Source organism: Colossoma macropomum, unplaced genomic scaffold (genome assembly GCF_904425465.1).
Source record: "Colossoma macropomum unplaced genomic scaffold, Colossoma_macropomum, whole genome shotgun sequence".
In the NCBI taxonomy this organism is placed as follows: Eukaryota; Metazoa; Chordata; class Actinopteri; order Characiformes; family Serrasalmidae; genus Colossoma; species Colossoma macropomum.
The window spans coordinates 5352895-5377894 of record NW_023494799.1 but is presented as its reverse complement, the minus strand read 5'-3'; the positions used below and the strand labels follow the sequence as shown (position 1 = coordinate 5377894).

The following is a 25000-nucleotide window of genomic DNA, read 5'->3' as shown; positions in this document are numbered from 1 at the left end:
AAGCCCGGCGAGGACAGCGAGGAGAGGAAAACCACGAGTGAGTGGGGGACGGCGCACGAATCCCGAACACCGCTGGCCCTGCCTCCTGTTCCCCAGTGAGGCCACTTCACTACACCTCTTGTGGCCGTCATCATTGAGTTCATCCTCTCTCTGGCGGCTGACGTCCTCCTCCTGCCGTCACTTGCATCCCTCAGCAGTGTTTGGGATTCAGGCCCCGCCTTCCTGCCGGCTCTCGCAGCCGTCATCGGGGCCCAGGGAACGGGCGCATGCCATAATCCTTCCTTCTAGTGACAAACACCACTGGATCTGTTCACTGGACACCTCAACACGCTTGGAGGAGCACACTAAGTGTTGGTAGCTAAAAGGTGCCCACGTTGGCTAGAACTGCACTGAGTGATGGGGGGAGAGGAGGACCATCCTACCCTGACAGATAGGACAGATATGCTGTCTTAAGAGTCCCAACGCATCAAATGGCCACTGACAGTTTCATCAACCTGGATGACGTTTTCATCGTTATGACGGCTTTAAGTTGTTGTACAGAATGCTCTCCACTAGTGTTGTAGGGTTGTAGTCTGGTCAGGGACTCTAGACGATAAATTAACGTTTCAGTCTTTTCTCAGTCTCCACATCATTCTGACTCGGCCGTGTCTCGGTCTTGGGGTTAAGGTAGACTCTGAAATTGTTCATTGTTCAGCTAATTAGAAACTAAACTTTTTATTTGCCACCACTGAATATCAACTAAACTTTCAAACAGAATAAAACAGTCCTTTCTCTACGTTTAATAAACTCTGTGCGCTGCTGGTTGAGGATCTAATTGATCTTTCCATGATGGCTTAACTGGGCATTATTTGTTGATGTTCACTGGCTCCAGAATTCAAACATCCCCTGAAGGCATATCGGAATGTTGTTATTACCATGTTTTCATTTAATAATAAAAATGGATGTGTGCTTGGTTTAAATTCGGTTCACTCTAAGTGGTGATTCTGAACAAGCTTTAGAGGAGAGAGACAGAACAACTTCACCATTATTTGCTTCCAAAAGTTACAATGCAAAGACTATAATGTATTATCAATTAATAGGTGATGTATTATTTAATGTTACTTTTACAAATGATATTAGAAATTTTACAAAATATATTTTAAAATATATTATTTATTAATTTATATTATGTGCGTATAACTAACTTCCCCTTTCTTCTTAGTTTTATATTCTGAAATCTGGTCTTGGTCTTGACTCTGACTCTGTGTGTCCAGGTCTCCTTCTTGACTCGCAGTGTCTAGGTCTAATTCTTGACCCGGAGTGTCTACGTCTCCTTCTTGACTCGGAGTGTCTAGGTCTCCCTCTTGACTCGGAGGTTCTAGGTCTCCTTCTTGACTCGGAGTGTCCAGGTCTCCTTCTTGACTCGGAGTGTCCAGGTCTCCTTCTTGACTCTCACTCCCGGTGTCCCAGTGTCCTACCTGATTCCGACTCGCCTCTACTACTCTCCACACCTATCTTTACCTCTTCAAGATGTGCATCTTTCAAACTTGCAACCTATAAACGTTATTTCACCAGAAGGCACATGTTCACATTGTGAAAATGTGAAAATCCTGTGAAACAGGACGTGATGTTCTCAGCATGAATGTCCAACAGCTCCTTAATTTACAAAATATGCCCCCCTAGAGCTCCTGGATGGCGTAACCGTCTAAACCTTGGCCCCTTCATCGGGGGATTGCGAGTCCAAGAGAGCACAGTTGGCCTCACTCTCTCTGGATAGGTAAGACGGCCCTCTCTCTTCCCCGATTACTCAGGGCAACGCTAGCCAGTGCAGAGATCTGTTAGCTGACGTAACTTAGCTGGTGGTTAGCATTCTCCTCCAAGCGTGTTCAGCTGTCCAATGACGTTACATTAGCAATAAAAGCAAAAGAAACAAAGTTGCAGCCATGCAGGCACGAAGGGCAGCTATTTGCTGCTTTTCTTGAGCTTTATGCCACAAGGAATCTTACACTCTGGTGACATTTTTGACTTGGAAAAAAGTGAAAACTGCTCAAACTGTAAAAACAAAAAAAGCTGTAGAATCATTTCACTTTGCTGGAGGTAATCAAGACATCACAAGGCTTTCCTGGTTTCACACATGAGCCCTTCTAGTAAACAGGAATTGTACTGGGTCTCATGGAGGTAAATTACTGTACCGGTCTTCCCGGGATTTTGACTTCACACCCACACCTTTCCCGTTTAATTCTGATGAAATTCCCTCATAAAAGGGCATGTGTGAAAGGGCCTCTAGACCGTCTGATGGAGAATGTGCCCATGGTTGGTAAACACTACAGTAGACCAAGACTCCCTGCTATGCGTGTAATTAAATGAGATTTGGTTTCGGCTGAACTTACACAAGGCCAGAGAGCCACTGAGCAGCGGAGACAGCAGCAGGCCACTCAGAGACAGCAGCGTGGCCAGGTAGGGCAGGCGGCCGGCCGGCACCATTCTGCAGATGACCTTAGACCTGGCTGGAGAGCCACAGCCCCACGAGAAGGAGGGGGAGTGGGGGTGGGGTAGGGTGGGGGGTCTGCACACTGGACGCTTGGCACTCTGGAAAAAGAAGAGGGGAAAGAAAGGAGATGTCCATTAGTGGGGTTCTCTTATTCACCTGTCCAACAATAAACAATGAAAACAGGAGAACGTATATACATCTCTGAGAATTCAGCGAGGAACCCAACAGCAAAGCTGTCTGCAAAAATGTTCACTTCACCCTCATATAATAAACACAGGAGTGCCTGTCAGAAAACTTGCAGTATAAAGTGATACAGTAATTCTGACCACAGCATACACTTAGGCACTTAAGCTGTTTATAGTAAAGTAATTTTGGCAACATGATGGTTAGAAGCTTCATACAGGTAGACAGGAAGAAGATACGCACTGCAAGCTGAATGCATGAACAGACTTTCAACACTGACTGGGTTTCTATGGCATTTTTAAGTGTGTTTTGAGTAGATCGAGAAACTGGAGTTCCACCAGGTTCAACCTTCGGACCAAACCAGTTTGTAAATAGGGTCGATATCCTCTAAACTGCTCCCCGCTTTCACTACTATCTCAATTGAAAGCTTTACGCAACTCATTTTCTACCAATTCAAGCCTTATCACTGGATCTCCATGTTATTTGCTTATCCGCCAATCTGGTAATTGCAGAGAGAGGCACCTACTGATATTTGTGTTAGACAAACTGCTGTTAATCCTCACTAACCCCGCAGTGACTCCGCTGATATGGTTGTGAGAAAAGCTAGTATATGCATAATTATCTGCAACACTTTATTACAGCTGCTAACACAAGGGACATATATACATACATATCCAGACTACATGTGTTATTTTCATGAGACAGTTGCTGTGCGTTTTTATGACAAGTAATGAAACTGAGGAGGTTTCTTAAACCTTAATAAAGCAATGATGAGTTCCCTTATGAGTGATGGGAAGACTTAGTTGCCATACAGTTTCACTGTATAACTTTGAGTGGCGTGAGTCTGGCAGGTTTTGTGCACTGTACATTATGAAGTACGCAGTAAACGTCAAACATCTGTAAACAACTGCATGAAATGTATCTTTCAGATGAATTAGCAATGATTAGCTGGTGATTTCTATAATGACGTGCCGGCACACATAGAAAGCGAAGCAGTGAGAGTGCCGAGAAACATCAAGCTCAAGCTCATTTTACACCAAACTCGTATAAATTAAATAACAATGTTCAACTTTGGATTTATCACGTTTGGTCTCAGCTAAATAACTTCACAAGCTCACTGTTTTCCAGGTACAAGATATGAGGCTAAATATGCTGTAAGTTGTGGCTAGGCTAACGTTAGCTGAGGTAACAGACAATCAGCATTTGTCTGTTTATCTTCGAGACTTTAGATTGGCTGCCTTTCTGTGTGTAAATTACAAGCCACAACTGACCTATGGAACTTTATGGTGTGGTTGTGGCTGTTATTTAATGCGGTAATTGAGAGATGCTAAGTGGTGCTTAGGGAAAGTGAGCAATGCTGGAAGTCACTGACCGGTGACCGGTGACTGGTGCAGTAGCCCTTACTCTGCGTTCGAAGTGCAAATAATTTCACAGCCATTCTTGAGATAATTATAATAATTTGAATATTCGCTTTATACACAAATGTGACTGGAGGAACTTTTTACACAGTAGTGGGATACAGGCAATATAACAATACACCAAACTTTAACTCCACATTTGACAACAGCCTGAGAATATTTAATATTGAATTCTAATTCATTTTAGAAAAGACAGTTCCGGTGCTAGCATCTGATTGGCTGAGCTGGTTAATATATGCACAAATATTATCCTGCCACTAAAATCATTGTAATGTGCGTCACTTACAAAGCAAAGGTTTTTGCATTAATTGCTGATATATTATGATATTTTCATTATTCTAATAACAAAACAAAAAATTTCAGGAAATAAAAAAATACAAAAATGAGTGCAATATTCAGTGACAGGCGACCTAAAGTTATTGTCCTCCTTAACTAGTCCGTAGCAAGCTGTAACTGAAGTACAAATGTTGGTGGAAGCACTGTTTACTGTGATTATTATTATTTATTACTTAAATTCTTCATTGGAAATTTGAGTATTTTAGCATATTTTATGTTGTTGTCATTTCACTAAAGCAAATCCACTTGTGGCCGTGCATTACAGTGATTTTACCACCAGAAAGATCACATGATGAACTAACAACAATGCACAGCCTTTCATGGATTATTTGTTTTACAATCAATTCTAACAATCCAAAATCCATGTAGCCATCACCTTAAAACTGACCCATCAGGATGCACCGATGCATTTTTGTACCCCATAAATTGTGGGGATAAGGCTGTATAAATGTGCATGTATCTCTGAGGTGTCTCTCAGCATGGCTGTGGACGAGGACTTCACTGTAGCACTTAACATAACCTGCCAGCTCAACACGCACACTCAGATAAACACACTGCCGTCCTCTCTGCCCCGCGGGTACGCTCCACACACCGCACGCTATCACAATACGGCTTTTGTGCTTCGTCCCCTGAGATCACCACTCACCACAGCGGCTGACACACACACTTATGGAAACACACACTCGCCCGAGTGTCAGTCTGCTCCTTTATTTTGCGGAGGTGCGCTGCAGTGTGTGTGGCGTTTCCTGAGGGTTCGGGCGGTGTGTGTGTGTGTGTGCGGTGCTGACAGGCTGTGTGTCAGTGAGGGCCTCTCTGTCAGACCTTCAGAAACACCTGCGTTCAGCTGCGCTCAAACGAAAGGCAGTGGCAGCGCGGGGCCGTGTCGGTGAAGCCGCGTGCGGCGAGGGCACACCGCGGGCTTGGCGGTGGCCCTGTTTGTGTGCTGTGATGTATGAGGTTCTTCTGAGTCCACTGTCAGGGTTCTGGTCTGAAGCTCCAGGTGCCAAAGATGAAAACAGTGGTATTGTTTTATGTGTCAATGAGCACCAAAACGGTTCTACTTCATGTGGAGTCCAACACAAGCTTAAAGATCTACAGTGTTCAGCTCCAATGCAAATCTAAGGAACTTAGTCCAGCTGATGAAATCATATGGTCCTCTAATCACCGTTCCCCACACTGGACAACCAGGAACACTATATAGGGAACCCAATCAATATGACAGGGAAAAGAAATGGTCCCCTGATCTCTATTATAAGGAACAGAAATGGTCCCCTAATGATTAGTATAGGGAACATAAATGGTCCTCTAATCAGTAGAATAGGGAATGTAAATGGTTCCCTAATCATATTATAAGGAACAGAAATGGTCCCCTAATCACTATTATAGGGAACTTGTATAGTCCTCTAATTATTATTATAGGGAACAGAAATGGTCCCCTAATCACTATTATAGGGAACATAAATGATCCCCGATTCATTACCCCTGAAATTAGAGCACTAGCCTTAAGAATGCTAAAGGAAACAGAAATATAAAAGTCAGCAACTGGAAAAAATACATTTACAAAATAAGACACTGACATATTGAGCTGACATCTAAACCGTTACCCTGTGTTCACATTATCAGGTGAAAGAGCTACAGACGACCAGCCATTTCATCTGGAACCGGTCTGTCTTTATAGTACATACAGCGTTCTAGAATTACTGACACTCAGAAAAGTGTATCAGAACATAATTTATCACAATAAAGATACTATATGATAATATCGCCCACCCCTACGCTCCAAGTCCCAAATCCCTGACTAGCAGCTTCAGAGTCTGATACATCTGCACTCTATAATACTTCACTGTTACTGTGGGAACATGAGTATCACACGCAGACCTGTAAGAGTGCAGATATGAGCCTAATCTGCTCAAACCAACACCCCAACACTGCACACGGCAGAAACGAGGGAGTCTGACAGGCCGACAGCGAATTCTTTCACACTTGTGCATCGTAAACCACTAAAAGCTCACCCTGGAGGGGAGAAGCAGGTGGTCTTTCACATTTGACCGACGATCATCTCGGTGTTGATCAGCGGCTCAAACCTCTGCACTCTCAGCTGGGACGGTAATTACCTCACGCAGCTTTACAGGTGGGAAAAAAGCAAAGTGAGAGCAGCCTGGGATATCAAGAAGACTCCAAACCAACACTTAACTACACGTTCCCACCCGACAGATGTCACCACGCCTTTGCCTGGTTGAATTAACGTGAAACTTGGTTTCAGTAGCTGCTGACCAGCCAGCAGAAAGCTAAAAGGTGGAAGAAGGGCTGGACTGTCCTCTGTTTAAAAGCGTGTTGAATTTTTAGCAAAATACCTCGATAACCTTGATAAATGTGATGTTATGTGATAAATGTGACAAATGTGACGAGTATTCTGAGGTTGACTGCCTACTTTTAGACGCTTTGGATCTTAAAGGGGACTTTTAGGCCAAATAAGAACTTTAACCATCACTACATCTACTGAAAACATGCCTACTCGCATCCTACAGTAGCCGCAAGTTTCTATAATCAGATTTTCTGGTTTAAAGACTCAGAAAACCCCCTTCTGATGATGTATCTTGAAGGTGGGAGGGGCTACGAGTGATTTAGAGTAGATAATTAAATAAATTAAAATTAAATAAATTAAATAAATGTTAAATAAGTGAATAAGTTGATGCAGTTCCTTGGGTATGCAAAAGTTTTGGCGCCCCGGTCAAATGACCATTTCTGCTCATTTCACAAGTAAAAATAAGGTAACAAGGAAACATTTCTGCACATTTTAATGCACAATGACTGTTTATTTGTTCATATTGGGGGGAAAAAATAAAAATAAAATGTGGCCTACGAGAAAGTTAAGGCACATTACATGCAAATAAATGGAAATTGTGCACTAAAAATAGCAGAAAATTGCCAAAATTAAGAGTGTTCTCTGTAGAGGGTGTGTTCACTTATTTTCGAAAATCCATAAAACGTAATTTAACCAGGGGCGCTCAAACTTTTGCAGACGACTGTAAGTGGTGTGAGTGAGGAGCTGCATCTGTAAATCATCGCTGTGGTAATGAAACCTCTGAAAATGGTTCAGAAAATAAGAGTTTCAACTGCAGCTCCAGTAAAACAACAGTGACACAATGAATGAAACATTATTATAATATAAAATTATTAAAATTCGATTATGGCCCAGCTCTGCGTCTCGCTGCTGCAGATACAGAACATAAATAAATGACTGAGCCAAAAGCAGCGGTCATTTTTCACCGCCACATCACCGTACTGAGAATAAACAGCAGGCGCTGAGCAGAAGTTTTGAGAATGCAAAATCAAATCTGCGTTAATTTGCCCTTGTTTCCGGACCCCTCGCTGCCCCTCTGCCTGCTCGTCCACCACCTGGCTGATTCACTGGGTTTTTTTATTGTGAGTTCCAGCAGTCAAATGTAATCAGCACCACTTCCACTGACACACTGCAGCCTAATCCTGCACATACACATCCATTATTAATGATAACAGAGAGAGAGGGAGAGAGAGAGGGAGAGGGAAGAGGGAGAAAGAGAGAGTGAGAGGGGAGAGCGAGAGAGAAAAATAAAAAAGAGAGAGATAGTGAGAGAGGGAGGGGAAAGAGAGTGAAAGAGGGGTGGGGAAAGGAGAGAGAGAAAAGGAGAGAGAGGTAGTCAGAGAGGGGAGAGCGAGAGAAAACGAGATATAGTGAGAGGGAGGGTAGAGAGAGTGAAAGAGATGGGGAAAGGAGAGAGAGAGGGAGAGTATAGAGGGAAGAGAGAGAAAGAGAGAGAGAGTGAGAGGGGAGAACGAGAGAGAAAAATAAAAAGAGAGAGATAGAGAGGGAGGGGAAAGAGAGCAAAAGAGGGGTGGGGAAAGGAGAGAGAGAAAAGGAGAGAGAGGTTGTGAGAGAGGGGAGGGCAAGAAATAAAAAGAGATAGTGAGAGAGGGAGGGTAGAGAGAGTGAAAGAGATGGGGGAAAGAGAGAGAGAGAAGGTGAGCGAGGGGAGTGTGAGGAAGAGCGAAAAAGAAAAAGAGAGATAGTGAGAGAGGGTAGAGTGAGAGAGAGAGAGAGAGAGAGAGAGAGAGAGATAGTGAGAGAGGGAGGGGCAAGATAGAGTAAAAGAGAAATAAGAAACGGGATTGGGCCAAAAGTAGAGCGAGAGGGGAGAGAGAGGGAGAGAGAGGAAAAAAGAGATGGGAAAGGAATGAGCAAAAGAGAAAAACAGCAAGAGAGAAAACAGAGTGGGGAGAAAAGGAAAGGAGAAAACAAAGATGGAGAAAGAAAGAGAGATAGAGGAAGAGATGGAAAGAAAAACAAGGAAAGAGAGAAATGATAAAAGTAAGGGAGAAGGAGGGGGAGAGAGAGAGAGAGAGAGAGAGAAAGGGAAAAGAGAAAGGAGGATAAAGGGAGGCAGAAAGAAAAACGAAGAGCAAAAGGGAAGGAGAAAAAGAGCAAGAGAGAGGCAGAGAGAGAGAGAGAGAGAGAGAGAGAGAGAGAGAGAGAGAGAGAGAGAGAGAGAGAGAGGGAGGCTAAACTTCAGCAGTGAGATGAAAAATCCTACAAGAAATACGAAAAACAGACCAAACAAGCCTCTGAAATCGGCTGAGAAACAATATGAACCAACATTAATTAGAGAAAAAGAAGAAAAACCACACACACTGATTCCGCCGGAGGGAAAGAAAAATAAACACGAAAAAAAAAAAAAGAACTGCAAAGAAAATTGCTAAGCTTTGCAACCAGCTTCCGCGCTTTCTCTCCGAAAACTCACTGTTTCTGCACATCAGCTGATGCAGAAGATCAAAACGTTGGGCTGATGTTTCTCTCAGTGCTGATTAAAGGCAGCAGGAATGTGCGGTAATGAGGGAGGCCGGTGCAGATACAGCGCGCTCGGCCTGCAGGCGGCTGCAGCGGAGCCACTGGTGCAGGCTGTGCTAGCGTTAGCATTAGCGTTAATATGAGTTATGATTATGAAAGCTGCAGTGCTGTTTGTCCTGAGGGAGGACGGTGCTGGCACATGGCGGAGCGTCTCTGCTGTGGACTCCACGGACCCGCAGGCCTCGCTCGCTCTGTGTGAGCGTACGCACTTGAGTGGAAGATACGAATGTCATGTTGGACCACAAAAAACTCAACACACAGCCTGCGCATGCATAAATGTGCAGATGAAAAAGTGGATGTTATATATGGAGTGTGCAGGAATTAAAAGAGAAAAGAGAAAGGAGAGAAAAGACAGCAGGAATTACTGTATGTAGGCTTTGTTTTGCTCTCTTTATATGATGATAAAGGTGATTACACATTACAGGTAGGCAATATGACGATATTTTATTGTTATCGTAACAAACAATATGCTTTTCTGAGTGTATAGTAAATATCATTCACACTTAAGAATATGATATCAGCCTTTTATCATATAAAAACTGTCCTTATTCATTTTTACAGGGCCGTTTCCTCCTCTTCTTTTCATCTCTTAGAATTAAATAGGCTGTTTTTGTTACTGTGCCTTTAAGACTGATGTAAATGACTTCTGTTCTGATTGGCTGCCCTGCATTTTGCCTCTGTCTTCTGTTTCTCTGCGTCACTCTTAGACAGAAAAGGCTGAACTTTAGCGAGATTTCTGAAATGATAAAAGCTACTTTAGTGACTGTGTTTACATGCAGATAAAACAGAGACTAAGTTTACACCCAGGTTTCGTACCAGTTTCTGTACCAACGATCAGTTTTTCTGTTTTTTTCAAAATTTAATTGTAGAAAATTTTGCAACATCCACTGAGAAATATCTGACACACCACTGGTTAGTCTGTCTACAGAGTCTTGATCATCAGAAAGAACGGAAATGTATAACTGGGTGTCGTCAGCATAGCTATGAAAATGTATACTATGTTTCCTAATAACATCACCTACAGGTAGCATGTACAAAGAGAAAAGCAAAGGCCCTAAAACTGAACTTTGAGGGACTCCACAAGAAATGGCAAATCTATTTGATGAATAATTTCCCACTGAAACCATGATTTCAAATGTGAGTGGGCTTCACTGCTGTAGGCTGAATATGCGGACATATGCAAATGTGTTGGTTTTTGTGATCTCACAAAAACAATGAATTCAAAACAGGCTGTTTGTGCAGCTTAAGTTCTATGTAGGTATTAACTTCATGGCTTGCTTAGTAAACAACATGTTTCAAAACATTAGCAGTGTTTACATACTACATTGTCCATGATATGGACCTAGTAGGTATCATGATATAATATCTTTGCCATATTTCCCCCCTCCTTACCCCAAATATCAGCCAATACATGTTCAGTGCAAGTGGTGGTGGAGGGGGTGCGGCTGAGGGGGCTGAGGGGGCTTCGCCTTCCTCACTCGTCTTGTGCTCTTATAATAGAGGATGGCTGCATCCTTATGCCTTTTACCATCTTAAAAGGAAGAAAGTGACTGCTAAAGTGCTATAGCTGGTGGGCGCTATCAACATAGGAACAGTTGCACAGCTGCATGCCGTCATCAGTCAAGCACCGTCGTTTTATACCAATTCTGCAACCAATTTTGGTTTTATACCAATTTTTTGTTCTGCTTTGTTTATACCAACATGCAATCATGGCATCTTCCTGCTCTACTGTTTCGGCAGATTGTGGGAAATTAGCTGAGCTGCTTACTTAAGCAGCTAGCTAAGCAGTAAAGTGGAAAAGAAGACGATTTCAGTAGACCTAGTAGACCTTTTTACCCTCTCTAAGGTTATGGAAGCTACAATTAAGTAAGCTAGCTGGCTAGTTGGTGGTTGTTCTCCTCACTATAGCAATGTCTCTGTGACATAGTGATTTGCTTAATAGCCTCTCCACCTGTAACCAGGCCCTTCCTAGAATGAAGATCGTGCTAGGCCACTGGTTTGGTGTCTAAAGTTTGCTTCTTTAGGGCTAATGGCAAGTGACAGGTAATAGAAGACTGCCCCACCAATTAGCATCGTACAAATGGCAGTCATGGGCTGGAGGTTAGGGACCCAGCCCTGTGACCGGAAGGTCGCCGGTTCGATCCCCTGAGCCGACAGTACGTGACTGAAGTGCCCTTGAGCAAGGCACCTAACCCCCAACTGCTCCCCAGGCGCTGTGGATAGGGCTGCCCACCGCTCCCTCCGCTCACTGCCCCCTGGTGTGTGTGTTCACTAGTGTGTATGTGGTGTTTCACTGCACGGATGGGTTAAATGCGGAGGTCTAATTCCGATGTGTTCAGACACAGTTGGCTAAACGGTTCATTTCATACACAAATGGCATTTTCCACATTGAGCTGTTGGGGAATCTCTAACAGTTATGCAGTTTCTGACACTGTACGACACACGGTTCTCTTTAGAGATGGAAAGAACAGACGTGTTCCACACTTTGAGACAGCTGCTACTACTGTTTTTAGTCATGTGATGCACTTCTGTCTATTTTTCACACATGTAGTGGTAATGAAAGTGGTTATGTGGGTGCGTATAGGATAATAAGAGCAAAGCCAGAAGCCAGATTTCAGTCTCATGTGTGTCAGATGATGTGAATTAGGCCGAAGAAGCCAATTAAAACTCTGCAAGAAGAGCCCGGGAGATTTCTGCTCAATACAAAGATCAAACTAGTGATAGACACAGACTTCACTCACAAAGCCAGGCTGCTGTTACACACACCACACAGGACGCGTCAATAGATAGTGTATTAAAAATGCACAGCATAGCAAGAATAGAAGGCATGTTTAACAATATGGTGCTGGCTTTTATACCTTAAAGCAGTGATCTTCACTCATTCTCATAGAACAGAAGGTCACTGCACTGCTCTGTTTAATCCCACAAAGCTGATTCGACTCATCGGCTAATTATGAAGCCCTTCAGGAGTTAAATCAAGCGAGTTGGGGCAAGATGAGGACTGCAGTCCCCCGAGACTGGGAGGACTCCAGATTAAGTCTACAATCTCTCAATTTTTGTATTAAATGAGCTACGAATGAGAACTCTGAGTTTAACCTATAGTCACAGTTAATGCCAGTGATGACATAAAGCATGTTATAATTCAACAGGAATTATGTCTCATTAAAACAAGTGAAGAAATTGTGTAGAAAGTGCAAACCACCAACATCCATGCCATATTTTGGTAATACTTTATTGGGATAATACACTATATTTAACCAACATTTAACTCACTTTCAACTACATGTCTATTAAATTTGTCTTCGTCTATCCCAAGCTTAAACTTGGCCCTAATCCTAACACTAACCTTAATCTTAATCTCTATCCAAAACCCTCACCCTGGACCAAATCCTACCTTTAATGCTGTTGAGAATCATCTTCATTTCACCAGATCGTTTGTTAACATAGTGAAATCTATAGGGGCCTAATCTGTACAGTCCAGATAAAGTATGACCGATATTCATGAGCAGTGAATAAAGTGACAAGTTTAGAAGCCAATCCCCTGAAGCAGGGTCCCACACTGCATCAATCCTAGGAGAATATTTTATGATTTTAACATGATAATTCTTGTGCACTGTATATTTATCTACAGGAATCTATATTTGCTGTAGAATTGTTTAGTTCAACCACTATGCAGACATAAGCAATGTCTAAAAACTGCTGCTTTCTATTTTGACTTTTGTGTTACAAATGTGTCGCTTACCACACAAAATTTGGCAGACAATGTTTTGACACCCCAGGCCATTCTACTTTGCCCATGATTTGCGCTCCACTGGCTCATGATGGCGCATAGTGCTTGGACCCCCGATGATTGCCACTTGCCATGTAATTTGTAGACGGTCGTTTAGCTCTCACAGCAGTTGCGACAGTTCACAGAATTAAACGTGTTTATAAGTCAATTTCAGATGAACACTAAATGGAAGCTGACAGTCTTGCTTGCCAACAATAATTTACACATCTTAACCTTTTTTCAGACACTGTTCGGAAGCTAAAAAGGAAACTGAACATGCAAAAATGAAACTTCACTGCTTATGAAACTGCAAGTTTCAGTAAGCGTATCTTAGTTCTGTTTGGCTTATACAAATGAAATACTTGATCTGAGCTGGCTGAGAAATGAAGGCAGCAAGTTTGCACACGTGTGCCATCATCTTGGTAAACAAGACCGAGGAACCAACACTGTAGCTGAATTTGTTTTGTGGAGACAGTTGAGTAGAGTGAAGGTAGCACAGTCTGAAAACAAATGTGCTGCACTTGATTTGTGATAAAAATCATTTATGCAGGTATATTTTTTTTTTATTATTATTATTACACATTATATTTGATGTCACCACCATATACATGTTTAAAATGACAAGAAAAATAAACAAATAAAAAATAAAAAAATAAAAAATAAAGCTTGCAGGTCCCTAACTGACACAGCTAATACACCACACAGGTTAAAATATATGATGACTGAGGTTAAAGGTTACCTATAGAGTAAGTGTAGCCATCCATATTGTTAAATTCTACTGCAGGCTGTATTATGGGGTTAAATGAGTTAAAGCAGGCTATTTTAAACTCTTTATCATAGTGCCTAATTGGATCAATGAAGCAGACAGTGTTAATTCTGCCACTCAGACAGATAAAAAGAAAGCCACTGCCATTAAGTGAAGTGAGGCAAACAGGCCTAATTGTGCATGAAGTGACTGTTGATTGTTCTTAGCGTGGCTCAGAGCGTGGCAGGGGTCAATTACTTCAGCCTGTCATGTTCTTCTAAATCACGACAACAGTCGCACCGTGGATCTTCAACGTGGATGTTACTGTACAGCGCGCCGCAACAGAACAGATGTGGTCAATTAGATTGGACACAGGACACAGTGCTGGCCACGTTCGCTCTGAGCTAGTCAGCAGCAAATTATCATTCACTGTAAAATGGAAGCATGTCATTATGATCACTGATTTGATACTGGAAACTGACAATTTAGTTTACAATAATCATCATATCTGATCTGAGTTGTAACCCACCATGAACCCACAGAAACTCCAATGGAAATTCGAACAGAAATTGGTGTGAAAATTCCAGAATTGTTCACAGTGGTGGTGATAGGAACCAGACATCTGAAGAGCCTTTCATGCCTCTGAAAGCTTCCTCACAGGAAGTTATTACATAAAATATTTACAAATATGCTGCCAGATGCCTTACACATTGTTTTATGATATTTTTGAGATAAGCTTTTGGCCTAATACATATTTTTAAAAGTCCATTCATGGTGGAGGGATACGTGGAGAGCGTCATGAGACAAAATAGTCCCTAAAGAAGACTTGTTTTTCAGATTGATCACTATTTTGCCATTATAGACGTTACATATGAAAAAATCAGAAGATGTGTAAGTTCACTGGTAAATAAAACGGCTATATTTGTGTTGTAGACATGGCGACGCCTGGTTCCTATCACCACCACTGTAAAGAAATCTGAGTCTGTAAGTTTCTCTAGAATGGAGCATTTCACATCTAACCACTCTGAATGACGGTTTACACCTCAACCTATGAATTCTGCTGAAATTTTGAAAAAATAATCTGGAATTCCCCTTCAAATGATCACTTGTCGTTATTGGTCATTATTACCAGCTCAGAAATCACGTAACAGGGCATCTCTAATCTAATCTTTTACATCTCTGCAGCTTTCAAGTGAAAGAAATCCTTGAAAAGTGCACTTGGAAATCTAACGAGGTCCAGAGAACAAAGCCTCTGTTTGACTGCAGTGTCATAAACCAACGGCATGACCATTCCTATTATGCTTGAGCGTAAAAAAAATCCTCTGAAAAGCACTCGTGGTTTCACTGCTGCTCTAACGTCTCACACACTCTGCACTGAAACAAAGAGCCGTCTGAACTGCTCTTTTGATTCCGTCCAATTATCAAGGACACACAGGCTCCTTCTGCGCCCACACGCACTCGTGTGTCTGACCACAGCAGTAATCCCACCTGAAACACACACACACATCTGGCTTTCATCTGGCTGCCAGGTTGGGGTGTGTATTCCAGGTGGCGTGAGCCCATCCCTCCGCTGTGCTTGTGCTGCCATTTTGAATTGCGTGTAGAGTGGAAGAACACGGTCTAGTCGGGGGCACTGGCTGGCCGGCTGCCAGCGGCCGTCTCCACGGCAAACTGAGAGATCAAATTCAAACAGCCGGCCAATCAGGAGCAGCGCTTAGCAGCATCAGACTCAACTAGGGCTGAACGATACTGGGGGGAAGTCACATTGCGATATTACAGCTTATTTGTGGTAAACAGGGATGGAACAATACATCGTGACATTGTGATACAGCGATGGTTTGCACTGCGACTCTGGTTTACTGCTAAAATTTCCGCATTTTATTCATTTTACTGCAAAAATAAGTGTTGTATTTCCTTGTAACGCTAATCCAGATGTATCCAGCCCAATTTTTTACATTTTATAAATGTTTATCAGTATCAACATCCCATATCGGAGCATCCCTAGTAATTTTATAGTACCATAAAAGCATTTTTATTAGTCCACTCATCACCACTTACACAATATGAAGGCAGCTGCTTTTTATAAATGATGCAATAAATGTACAAACTGTACTTCTTTATAATGTTAATCCAGATTAATATACATTTTATATACATATAATGTCTATGTATGGGTATCGACAGATATGCACATGAAAAATATCAGATATCGGCTACAGCGGTGCATCCCCACCTACTCAGAACGTCTACTTGAAAGAACCTGGTAACTTTTTGTCCACTTTGTCCGTCATATTGCGTGAACATTTCATAAAGAATGAACCACCAGAAATGCACCAAAATAACCAGGAATTAAATCGTATTATATTAATTTTAACATTAAAGGGGGAATTCCAGTGTCAGTGGTGGTGATAGGAACCAGACGTCTGAGGAGTTCAATGCCTCTAAAAGCTCCAACGCAGAAAGATTTACCCCTTACAGTAAATCAACATTACATATAAAAATTCAGACAGGATTCCGGGTCGTTTTGGATAGTAAATAAAATGGCTATATTTGTGTTGTAGTCATGGCGACCCCTGGTTCCCATCACCACCACTGTAAAGAAATCTGAGTTTCTCTGCAGTGAACCATTTCACACCAAACCACTCTGAACGACTGTATTAACACCTCAACAGTTGAATACATGCAGAAATGGAGCTTAATTCCTCTTTAACGTTAAGAACATCACAGTAGAAGTACTTGTTCTTGCTTTTCCTGTAAATCCATTTTGTAGATATGTGGTTTTGGGATGATTTGTAAACAAGGGTTGCCAGGTTGTTTATAACGCCCCCCGTTTTCTTCAGCCCAAGCAAACCCGCAGCATTACACAGTGATTAACGTACACACTGCACCACACAGCGCTGCCGGTTATGGTCTGGTGTTAGCCGCCAGAGAGAGAGAGAGAGAGAGAGAGAGAGAGAGAGAGAGAGAGAACCCAGACGTGTTACGGAGATGACAAACACCACACTGCCTTTCTTCCTTTGTTTTCCGTGACCAATGCGTTCCTTCCTTTGTTTGTTTACCGCAGCAGAGGGATGATCTATGGTGGATCCCTGGGCTGCAGATGGGCCGCAGAGCCAGAGAGAGATTTCGATGATGAATAACACGCCGCACAGACGTCTCGCAGTCTACTCAGGAGAGATGGGGGAAAGAGGGAGAGCGAGAGAGAGAGAGAATGAAAGATAGAGGAAAAGGAGAGAAAGGAATGTCACCAGGAAAACCACCCGGCCGAACACATATATCCTCTCCAATCTCAGAGCCAGGTTCTGATTTTAAAGGAACTTAACTCCAGCAGTTTTCAACCTACTCCCCGCCAGACACATCTGCAGTATATGGTCGATTAACATGGACAATAATTTTGAACTGTCTCCCTGCATTAAGTAAAAGAACATCACACCTGTTGACTTCAAAGACCCTTAAAATAGGAGCCAGTGGGCAGATGCTGAAGCAACTAATATATATTACGTTTTGCATCTGTGTTTTAAAAAATAATTCATAGCTAAAACAGTTTTATATTGTGCCAAATGTAGCTTTCTGACAATAGCAGATCCCTTTTGCTGCTTAATAGAACCATTTTTAGAAATGTTCTTTAAATATGTCGGTTTCGGGGATTTGGAGACCTCTCTGGTGAAAGTGTGTAATTGCATCTAACATGCATAACATGCTTTTGATCCCTTCCATGAGTGGATGAATCTGCTGATTCAAGAGAGCTCAGTCAAAACTTTGTGAGGTTGTGAGTGAATTATCTACTATTGTCATCATATCTTCATCATTATCGAGACCTAAACATCGAGCCAAACCTTCTTTCTGAGCCTGTGCGTGTGACGTTAACGCATAAAAACATACGAAGTGGTCCGAAAAACTCGCCCCTTTGATTTAATTTTTTTTTCAGGCTTTAGAGGCCTCATCTACTGACTCAGTGATGCTACTTCTTTCAATTTTAACAAAACAATATTACATAGTGCAGCTTTAAAAGACTTTGTCATAGAGAAGGACCATGCAAAGAACCATTTACACATTACGAATGTTTCTTTGAGTGTTCACAGTTCTATACACACCACTGCCTTTACTAAAGAACCCTTTTTTAAGGCTATACAGGAAATCGTGTTGAAATTATTGTCCATAGTACTCTGACTGACACGAATATGAATATTTTTAAAAAATGTCCTGTATTTTGCCTCATTCAAAAGGCAGTCTAAAACACTTCTTATAACATCAGTGTAAGTGGGTGGACCTTATCAGTTACAGGTTGGAACCATTTTTAGTAATGTTTTTTTTTTTTTTTAAATATGTCGATTTCAGGGATTTGGAGACCTCTCTGGTGAAAGTGCTTCAAAACATGCTTCTGATCCCTTCCCTGAGTGGATGAATCTGCTGATTCTAGAGAGCTCAGTCGAAACTTAGTGAGGATGTGAGTGAAGTATCTACTATTGTCATCATATCTTCATCACTATAATGTTGATTTTGCACGAGGCCTAAACATTGAGCTGGACTTTCCTTTTAAACCTTGTGCGCGTGACGTTAAGGAATAAAAACGTACGGCGTAGTCCGAAAAACTCGCCTCGGATGTTTTAAGTTATTATTTCAGGCTTTCTAAGCTTCTTCTACTAACTCAGTGATGCTACTTCTTTCAATTGAAACAAAATATTACATAGTGCAGCTTTAAAAGAAACAGGTTTTCTGTCATAGAAAAGAAGAACCGTTTACACATTACAACTGTTTCTTTGACTGTTCACAGTTCTATACACAACCACTGCCTTCACTAAACAACCCTTTTTTAGGCTATGCAGTAAATCACTTTGAAATTATTGTCCACTCGGCTGACCGACACAAATGTGATCATTTTTAAAAATGTTGTAACGTTTTTTTTCTCTGCTCCACCTTCTCAAACCACAGGAACACTAAATATCATGATGTGTTCTGTGTGAGAAAAATATCCTGATATTATATTTTTGCCATGTCGCCCATCCTCCACCATCAAAACGGAAAGATCAGACCTGAGCAAAGAAAATCAGAAGCGAGCAATAAGACCTGTGATATGAAGGCAGCTTGAGGCTCCTGCTCCTTCCAAACAGTAAAAGAAAAGCATTCATCAGCGTGTGGAACCACCTGTTCTCCACACCTCTCACATCAGGCACCCGTAAAGCAGCTCTTCACACCGATACGTCTTTCTGAGAAGAGCAGGTGGCTCGTTTGATCTGCGGTTCCTCGGGGAGAGCCAGCCTGCTAGCTGGTGCTGCAAACACGCCCGGCTGATTCCCACTGGAGGTGTTCAGCTCTCCACACCCAGCTCCTCCATTGTAGAGAACGCATGCCCTTTGTGCAGAACTGAGGTGGCTATTATAACTATTTCTGCTATTTAAATACAAGCATTTCTAAACGAAGACCGTTTTCCTTTTTGTCGTGAACTCTAATAGACGCTCCAGTTTAATAAGGCTGCGCAGTACTCTTGTTTAAGACTATAAAACTGACCACATGTCCAGGCATGAGGTCAGCCCTGCTGTTGAGATTTTTGCTATTTAAATGCATGTTTCTGTTGTATTTTGAAGTATTTTTGATTAAAGCGCCCATATCCTTCATTTTTCAGTATTACATTTTTTTCCTGAGGTCCAGTTATGATATTTACATGATCTTATACAACAAAAATGTACTTTACATGCCCACTTCCCAACCTACTAAAGAGAGGCCATAAGGTAGTTCTAATTCTCTGGATTGTTATCTCGAGATCACTAATTAATTATCTTGTTATCTCAAGATAACAAAGTTGTTATCTTGAAATAATGAGTTAGTTATCTTATCTCGACATAACAAAAGTTGTTATCTTGAGGTAACGAGTTATCTTATTATCTCAAGATAATGAGTTATTTATCTTGTGATCAAGATAAAATTATCTTGAGATAACGAGTTGTCATGTGATCAAGATAAAGTTGTTATCCTGAGATAATGAGTTTATTGTCTTGTGATCTCAAGATAAAGTTGTTATCTTGAAATAATGAGTTAATTATCTTAGGATCTCAAGATTAAGTTGTTAAGATGAGTTAATTATCTTAGGATCTCAAGATAGTTATCTTGAGATAAAGAGTTAATTATCTTGTGATCAAGATAAAGTTGTTATCTTGAGATCACAAGATAATGAACTCATTATTCTCAAGATAACAGTATAGAAAATTCTAGCAACAGCTCACGGCCTCTCTAGACTTTCGTACTTTATCCCTCAGGCTGTTTTTGTTACCTTGCCTTTAAGGCTGATATATGTAAATGAGCTCTGTTCTGATAGGCTGCCCTGTATGCCTCGTTCAAAAAGCAGTCTGAAACACTTCTTATAACATCAGTGTAAGTGGGTGGAGTTTATCTGATATAGGTTGAAAAGATGGACACATGTAAAAACATTGGGTTTTGTGACATCACAAAAAAGTGAATTTGAAAACAGGCTGATTTTGTATGGACTGCATTGAGCAACATATTTTGAAACTTTACAACGTTTGCGGACTACATTCAACTCTTTTACGTCAAAAAAAAAGTTTTATCGTGGAAATTATTGAAATGATATAAGCATAACGACATTTCGAGGAGTAGAATTTGGAGACCAGTACAGTGAGAACCAGCTGTTTTGTATGGAACATTCCCATATATAGCTCTGCTTAGACCTTCCTTCTTAACGTGAAATGCAATACTAGCCTTAACATGCCCTCGTCCACCTGGCCTCACCGTTTCCTCTCAGGAGAATCACAGACAGCATCTCAAGGGCTGCTCCATTACTACATTAGCCCAAACAAAGTTGGTTAGATGAGCCCTCAGAGGGGCGAAGGATCAAGTGAACACAAGTGTCGACTTCAGCAGCAAATCTGATTGTGGCCTGAAGCTTTTCCCTTCTCAGGTCTGAGACAGTGAACTACTTTAAATGCTTGATATCTCGAAAGCACAACATTCAGACTGTGTATTTAATTAGCAAACTACTCCATCTGTTACAGAGACGTTATAAAGACAAGGAGCCGGTCACTGGTGGAAGTATGAATTTGAACGGCCAACGTTCGCGAAGAAAGTACCACCCTTCAAGAGAAAGAGCCAATCAGGTTTGCTGGTCACACCGCAAGGCGGGAAAGCACCCCCTCATTGTGATCATTGTAGCCAGAATAACCCAAAAAACAGCCAAACGCTACGAAGTACACACTTAAAATGTAGACGGTTCTATATAAGCACCTTTTTGAAAAGCTTTCTATACAGCACCAAAAAGGGTTCTTCTACTGTAACAAGCGTGGCATCGTAACAATAGAAAAACCTGTTTGGTGCTATTTAGAACCCTTTTCTTTACTAAAGAACCCTTGAAGAACCATCCTATATTAAGTGCGTATTTATGAGCTTTTACCAGATTTTACCAGCAATTTCAAAAGTTTTTGAAACATTAATTCGACCTTCAGTTCTGAAGGTTTAGGCCCATCCCCATTCAAAGAGAGAGGACTCTGGTCTGACTGGAAATAACTGCCCGATAAGATGGTCACTGAGTGGACAGACTTTCCTATAAGGATGTTAATCTGTTATACAAGACTGCTAAACTTCACTACTCTACTAGCTTTGCTAGTTAGCAGCTAAAGGCTGCACCAAAGCTCATAGCCAGACAAAGCAATTCTTTACAAAGTGTAAGTTACATATGTAAGTATGCATGTTATGTCCAGGAGCTAATGACAGGGTTGTGGTCAGCCAGACAATGAGTGTGTTTGCATGCGCTCAATAATCTGATCATAATTGGATTTCTGCAGTTATCCAATTATTCAAATGGTCATGTAAACACCATACTCTGATCTGGAAGTCTGATTAAGAAATCTGATAAAGAGGCTGGATTTTAGCTCAGTAATCAGATTCCTCAGTGCACGTAAACTCTTACTCTGATTTCTTTCAGATTTCTCCAGACTGCTGTACCGGAAATAAGCAGCAGCGTTCTCAACGATTCTCAAATATTCTTCATCTTCTAGATGATGTATGGTATTCTTAGGTAAAGTGGGGTGATGTTTTTGAAAAAAGCTGCGGTTTGAAGTTTGAGTTCTACATTATGTTTATGTCACGTCTTCTTCTGTGAGTTTACTGGCTGGCTGCAAAGCAGAAATCTGATTACTGTCTGACTCACGTAGACCTGGAGTTTCCCATTATCTGATTACTTGTGCATGTTAACGCACTGATCGAATTACTGACAAAATCTGATTTTCTGCAGTTATCGGATTATTAAGTGCATGTAATGTAACGAGCGCGCCATCGCCCCCTACTCCGAGCTCTGTCTTCACAAGGTGTTGGATTGGTTTAGAAATTTCAGCTTCTTCCCACCCTAATAAGTCCACATTCCAGCTACGTTTAGCCCAAAATTTCTCCCCAGATGTTTTCGTTACAAGATCACATCTGGCCCTGCGGGACTTCTCCTCCCCTTGTGCTGTAAGTGGTCAGAAAAGTGTTGAAACAGGGCCAATATCAGCTGCGTCTGTCCCACATTATCTGCATTTGTATGTTCAGTCAAAAGTTAAAATTGCAGCGTAATCTAAATGTTTATGATTCTTCTTTGAATACCTGATCAAATAATCGAGTGCCGAGTTTGATTGCTGTCCTTCTCCAGTACAGCTTGCGGCACCAAATTTGCCCAGCCAAGAAACATCGACATGCCTCATCTTGCTCACGGTCAAGGCCACGACTCTCAGCGGACAGACAGGTCTGGGCATGGCCGGCCGAGCTGGCACTTACAGGAGACAGATTTCACTTTTGGAAGGTCAGAGGTTGCAGAGACAGTCAGAGACGGACAGACCCAGCCTTTCCAGTAAAGGTGGGACGCTCTGTTAAATCACAAACCCGGCGCTCGGCAAAAAGGGGACGACGTTAAGACTTGGCATCCTGCCAAGAGTGCCATCACTAGCCCTTCAGCCACGGCTGAGAGCGTTCTAGAGGGCGCCAGTACGGGCCGCGACGTGACTGACGTGATGGAAAGTGAAATTAAATCTATGCAAAGCGGCGCAGATTTATGTGGAAATCAAAATGACATTTTATTGGACTGGCATCAGTAAAGCTCTGATTACATAAGCAAATTATTAGAATCATGCAAATTGTGAAAGGTGTGGTGTGCTGGAGTGTGTATGGGGGGGGGGATCCTCATCCCCCTTTGGACACCTGGCAACCCGTTGATTTAGCGGAGCTGTGCAGGAAAGCTCCTGACACGGGCAGACAATTACACTGCCACTCACCCGCACTGACAGCTGAATGGGAGGTGTTGGGGGGGGGGGCTGGCTATTAGCATAGCAGCCCTATGCATCTGTTTAGCTTATACAGAAGGCTAGCAGTGCTAACACAGGCAGCGCGTCACCGCAGGCAGCCACCAGCCCCGGGGTCAAACACGCACGTCAAAGACTGTTCGTATCCGCTCGGAAGATAATACAACAAAAGACCCTGACAGACTCTAACAAGCATGCAGAAGTTTGGGGGCACCTTGGCTTTCTTTAGGAATTTAGGAATTCACGCTGTGACTCTTCTTCCCGCAGTCGCCTGCTAATGTTTTGTTAGCATGAAGTAGGTATGTGCTAAGTGAGTTCCTTGCTATGAAGAGCAGGTTTGGTGTAAATCATGGTTTGACTGCTTTCTCTTCCAAATTGTTGTTAAAAGCACACACTGGCCCAATCCCATCTCTTATCTTTACACCTACCCCTTGTTTTCGAGGGTCATCTTGCCCCTTGGAGTTACAAACTGTAGTGGTTGAAATCTCCCCTACAAAATGGGACCCTCAAATAAAAAGAGCATCACTTCATTAACAGCTACCAGCGCTGCTCTGTAGGTGACCCTGCCAGTCTGCAGTGACAGCAGAGGAGGGTGAAGTTCAGCTCCTCACTGCTGGGCTTTAGTTACATTTAGGGAATCATATGCCTTCAAAGAGGGGGGCAATTATTTATTATCATCCGCCCCTAATTCTTCAGTGATATGAAGCTAAATTTTTTTGTTCCACCTTAAATGGTGCAGCAGTTCTGATGCCTGAGGTGTTTAAGGTGGAACGGGAAATTTAGCTAGTTAGCTACAGAGACATCAGCAAACTACTAGTGATGCTTGTTATGAAGAAAAGGACCATAATACACTGAACCCACATTACACTGAGATAAAACAATGATTATCATAATTTTTAACTGAGAAAATTCTCACTTTTGTGGGTTTCTTTGGTTTCTTGTTCAGCCGTCTTGGCGATTTTTCTTTTTTTCCCTCATAACACTCTGTTTGGAGTGAGTCTACGAAAAACCTCCGTTTGGAAGGCCGTGTAGCCCGAACGCTTCGCCCTACCCCCTATCTCAACAACAATCGGGACACCCTACCCCTAGACATGAACATGCAAAACGGAGGGGTAAGGGCTAAGTGGTAGGGGCGAGGGGTGAAATGGGACTGAGCCTTTGAAACTCTTTTGGCCCAAAGGATGATTCAGACCTTTTTGTGACTGATGCAGACTAAAATGCTTGATTTTGTAGTGGAATTTCTCAAAATCTGCAGCAACATTTTTACGTTTCTTGAGTGGGTGGGGAAACTGCTCCGTCCCAGATTGGCAGTTAGTTAGAAGTTGTTGCCACAAATATACTGAACACAAATATAAATGCAACACTTTTGGTTTTGCTTCCATTTTGCAGTCGTGTGATAAAATCCAGGATTTTTTCTAGAAATGTGTCTCACTGCTACAGGCAAACGGTGGTCACACCAGACACTGAGGTGGGAATTCCCACCCTTTTAGCGGAGGTGCAGCAAAAACAAGTATTTATATCATTGTTAAGTGCATTTGCTTGTGTGATCTTGTTTTCTTTTAAATAAACTAATCAAACTACAGTGGCGTGCAAAGGTTTGGGCACCCTTGGTCAAATTTTCTGCTTCTGTGCTGCTGAATGTACTTAAAGGCATTCCACACTGCAGTCCTGTGTTCTTTATCCCTGCGACTGATATGAGGGTAGAAACTGTTTTAAACTGTTATACTGTCATGACAGGAACTGCTTACTTTAAGGTTTAGACACAACAAACCGGCCTGAACCGGAGAGAGAAGCAGCATCTCATCAGATTGTGTTCTGTCTCAGAAAACATACAGCAGAATCATTTTTCTCTTATCAATGTTGTCAGTGAATGTAGGGCCCAACAGACAGATACCAGCTGGCTGATTAGATCC

The 25000-nt window shown here is 42.1% G+C and overlaps 1 protein-coding gene across 1 annotated transcript in view; it reads right to left on the bottom strand.

The window, feature by feature from the left end:
- ptprsa (protein tyrosine phosphatase receptor type Sa) overlaps positions 1–25000 on the bottom strand; it is a 358543-nt gene that overhangs the window by 189006 nt on the left and 144537 nt on the right. Inside the window, exon 3 of the mRNA XM_036587418.1 lies at positions 2370–2568. Within this exon, the coding sequence (XP_036443311.1) occupies positions 2370–2463 (94 nt within the window). The 5' untranslated portion in view covers positions 2464–2568. The remainder of the gene's footprint in view (positions 1–2369; positions 2569–25000) is intronic.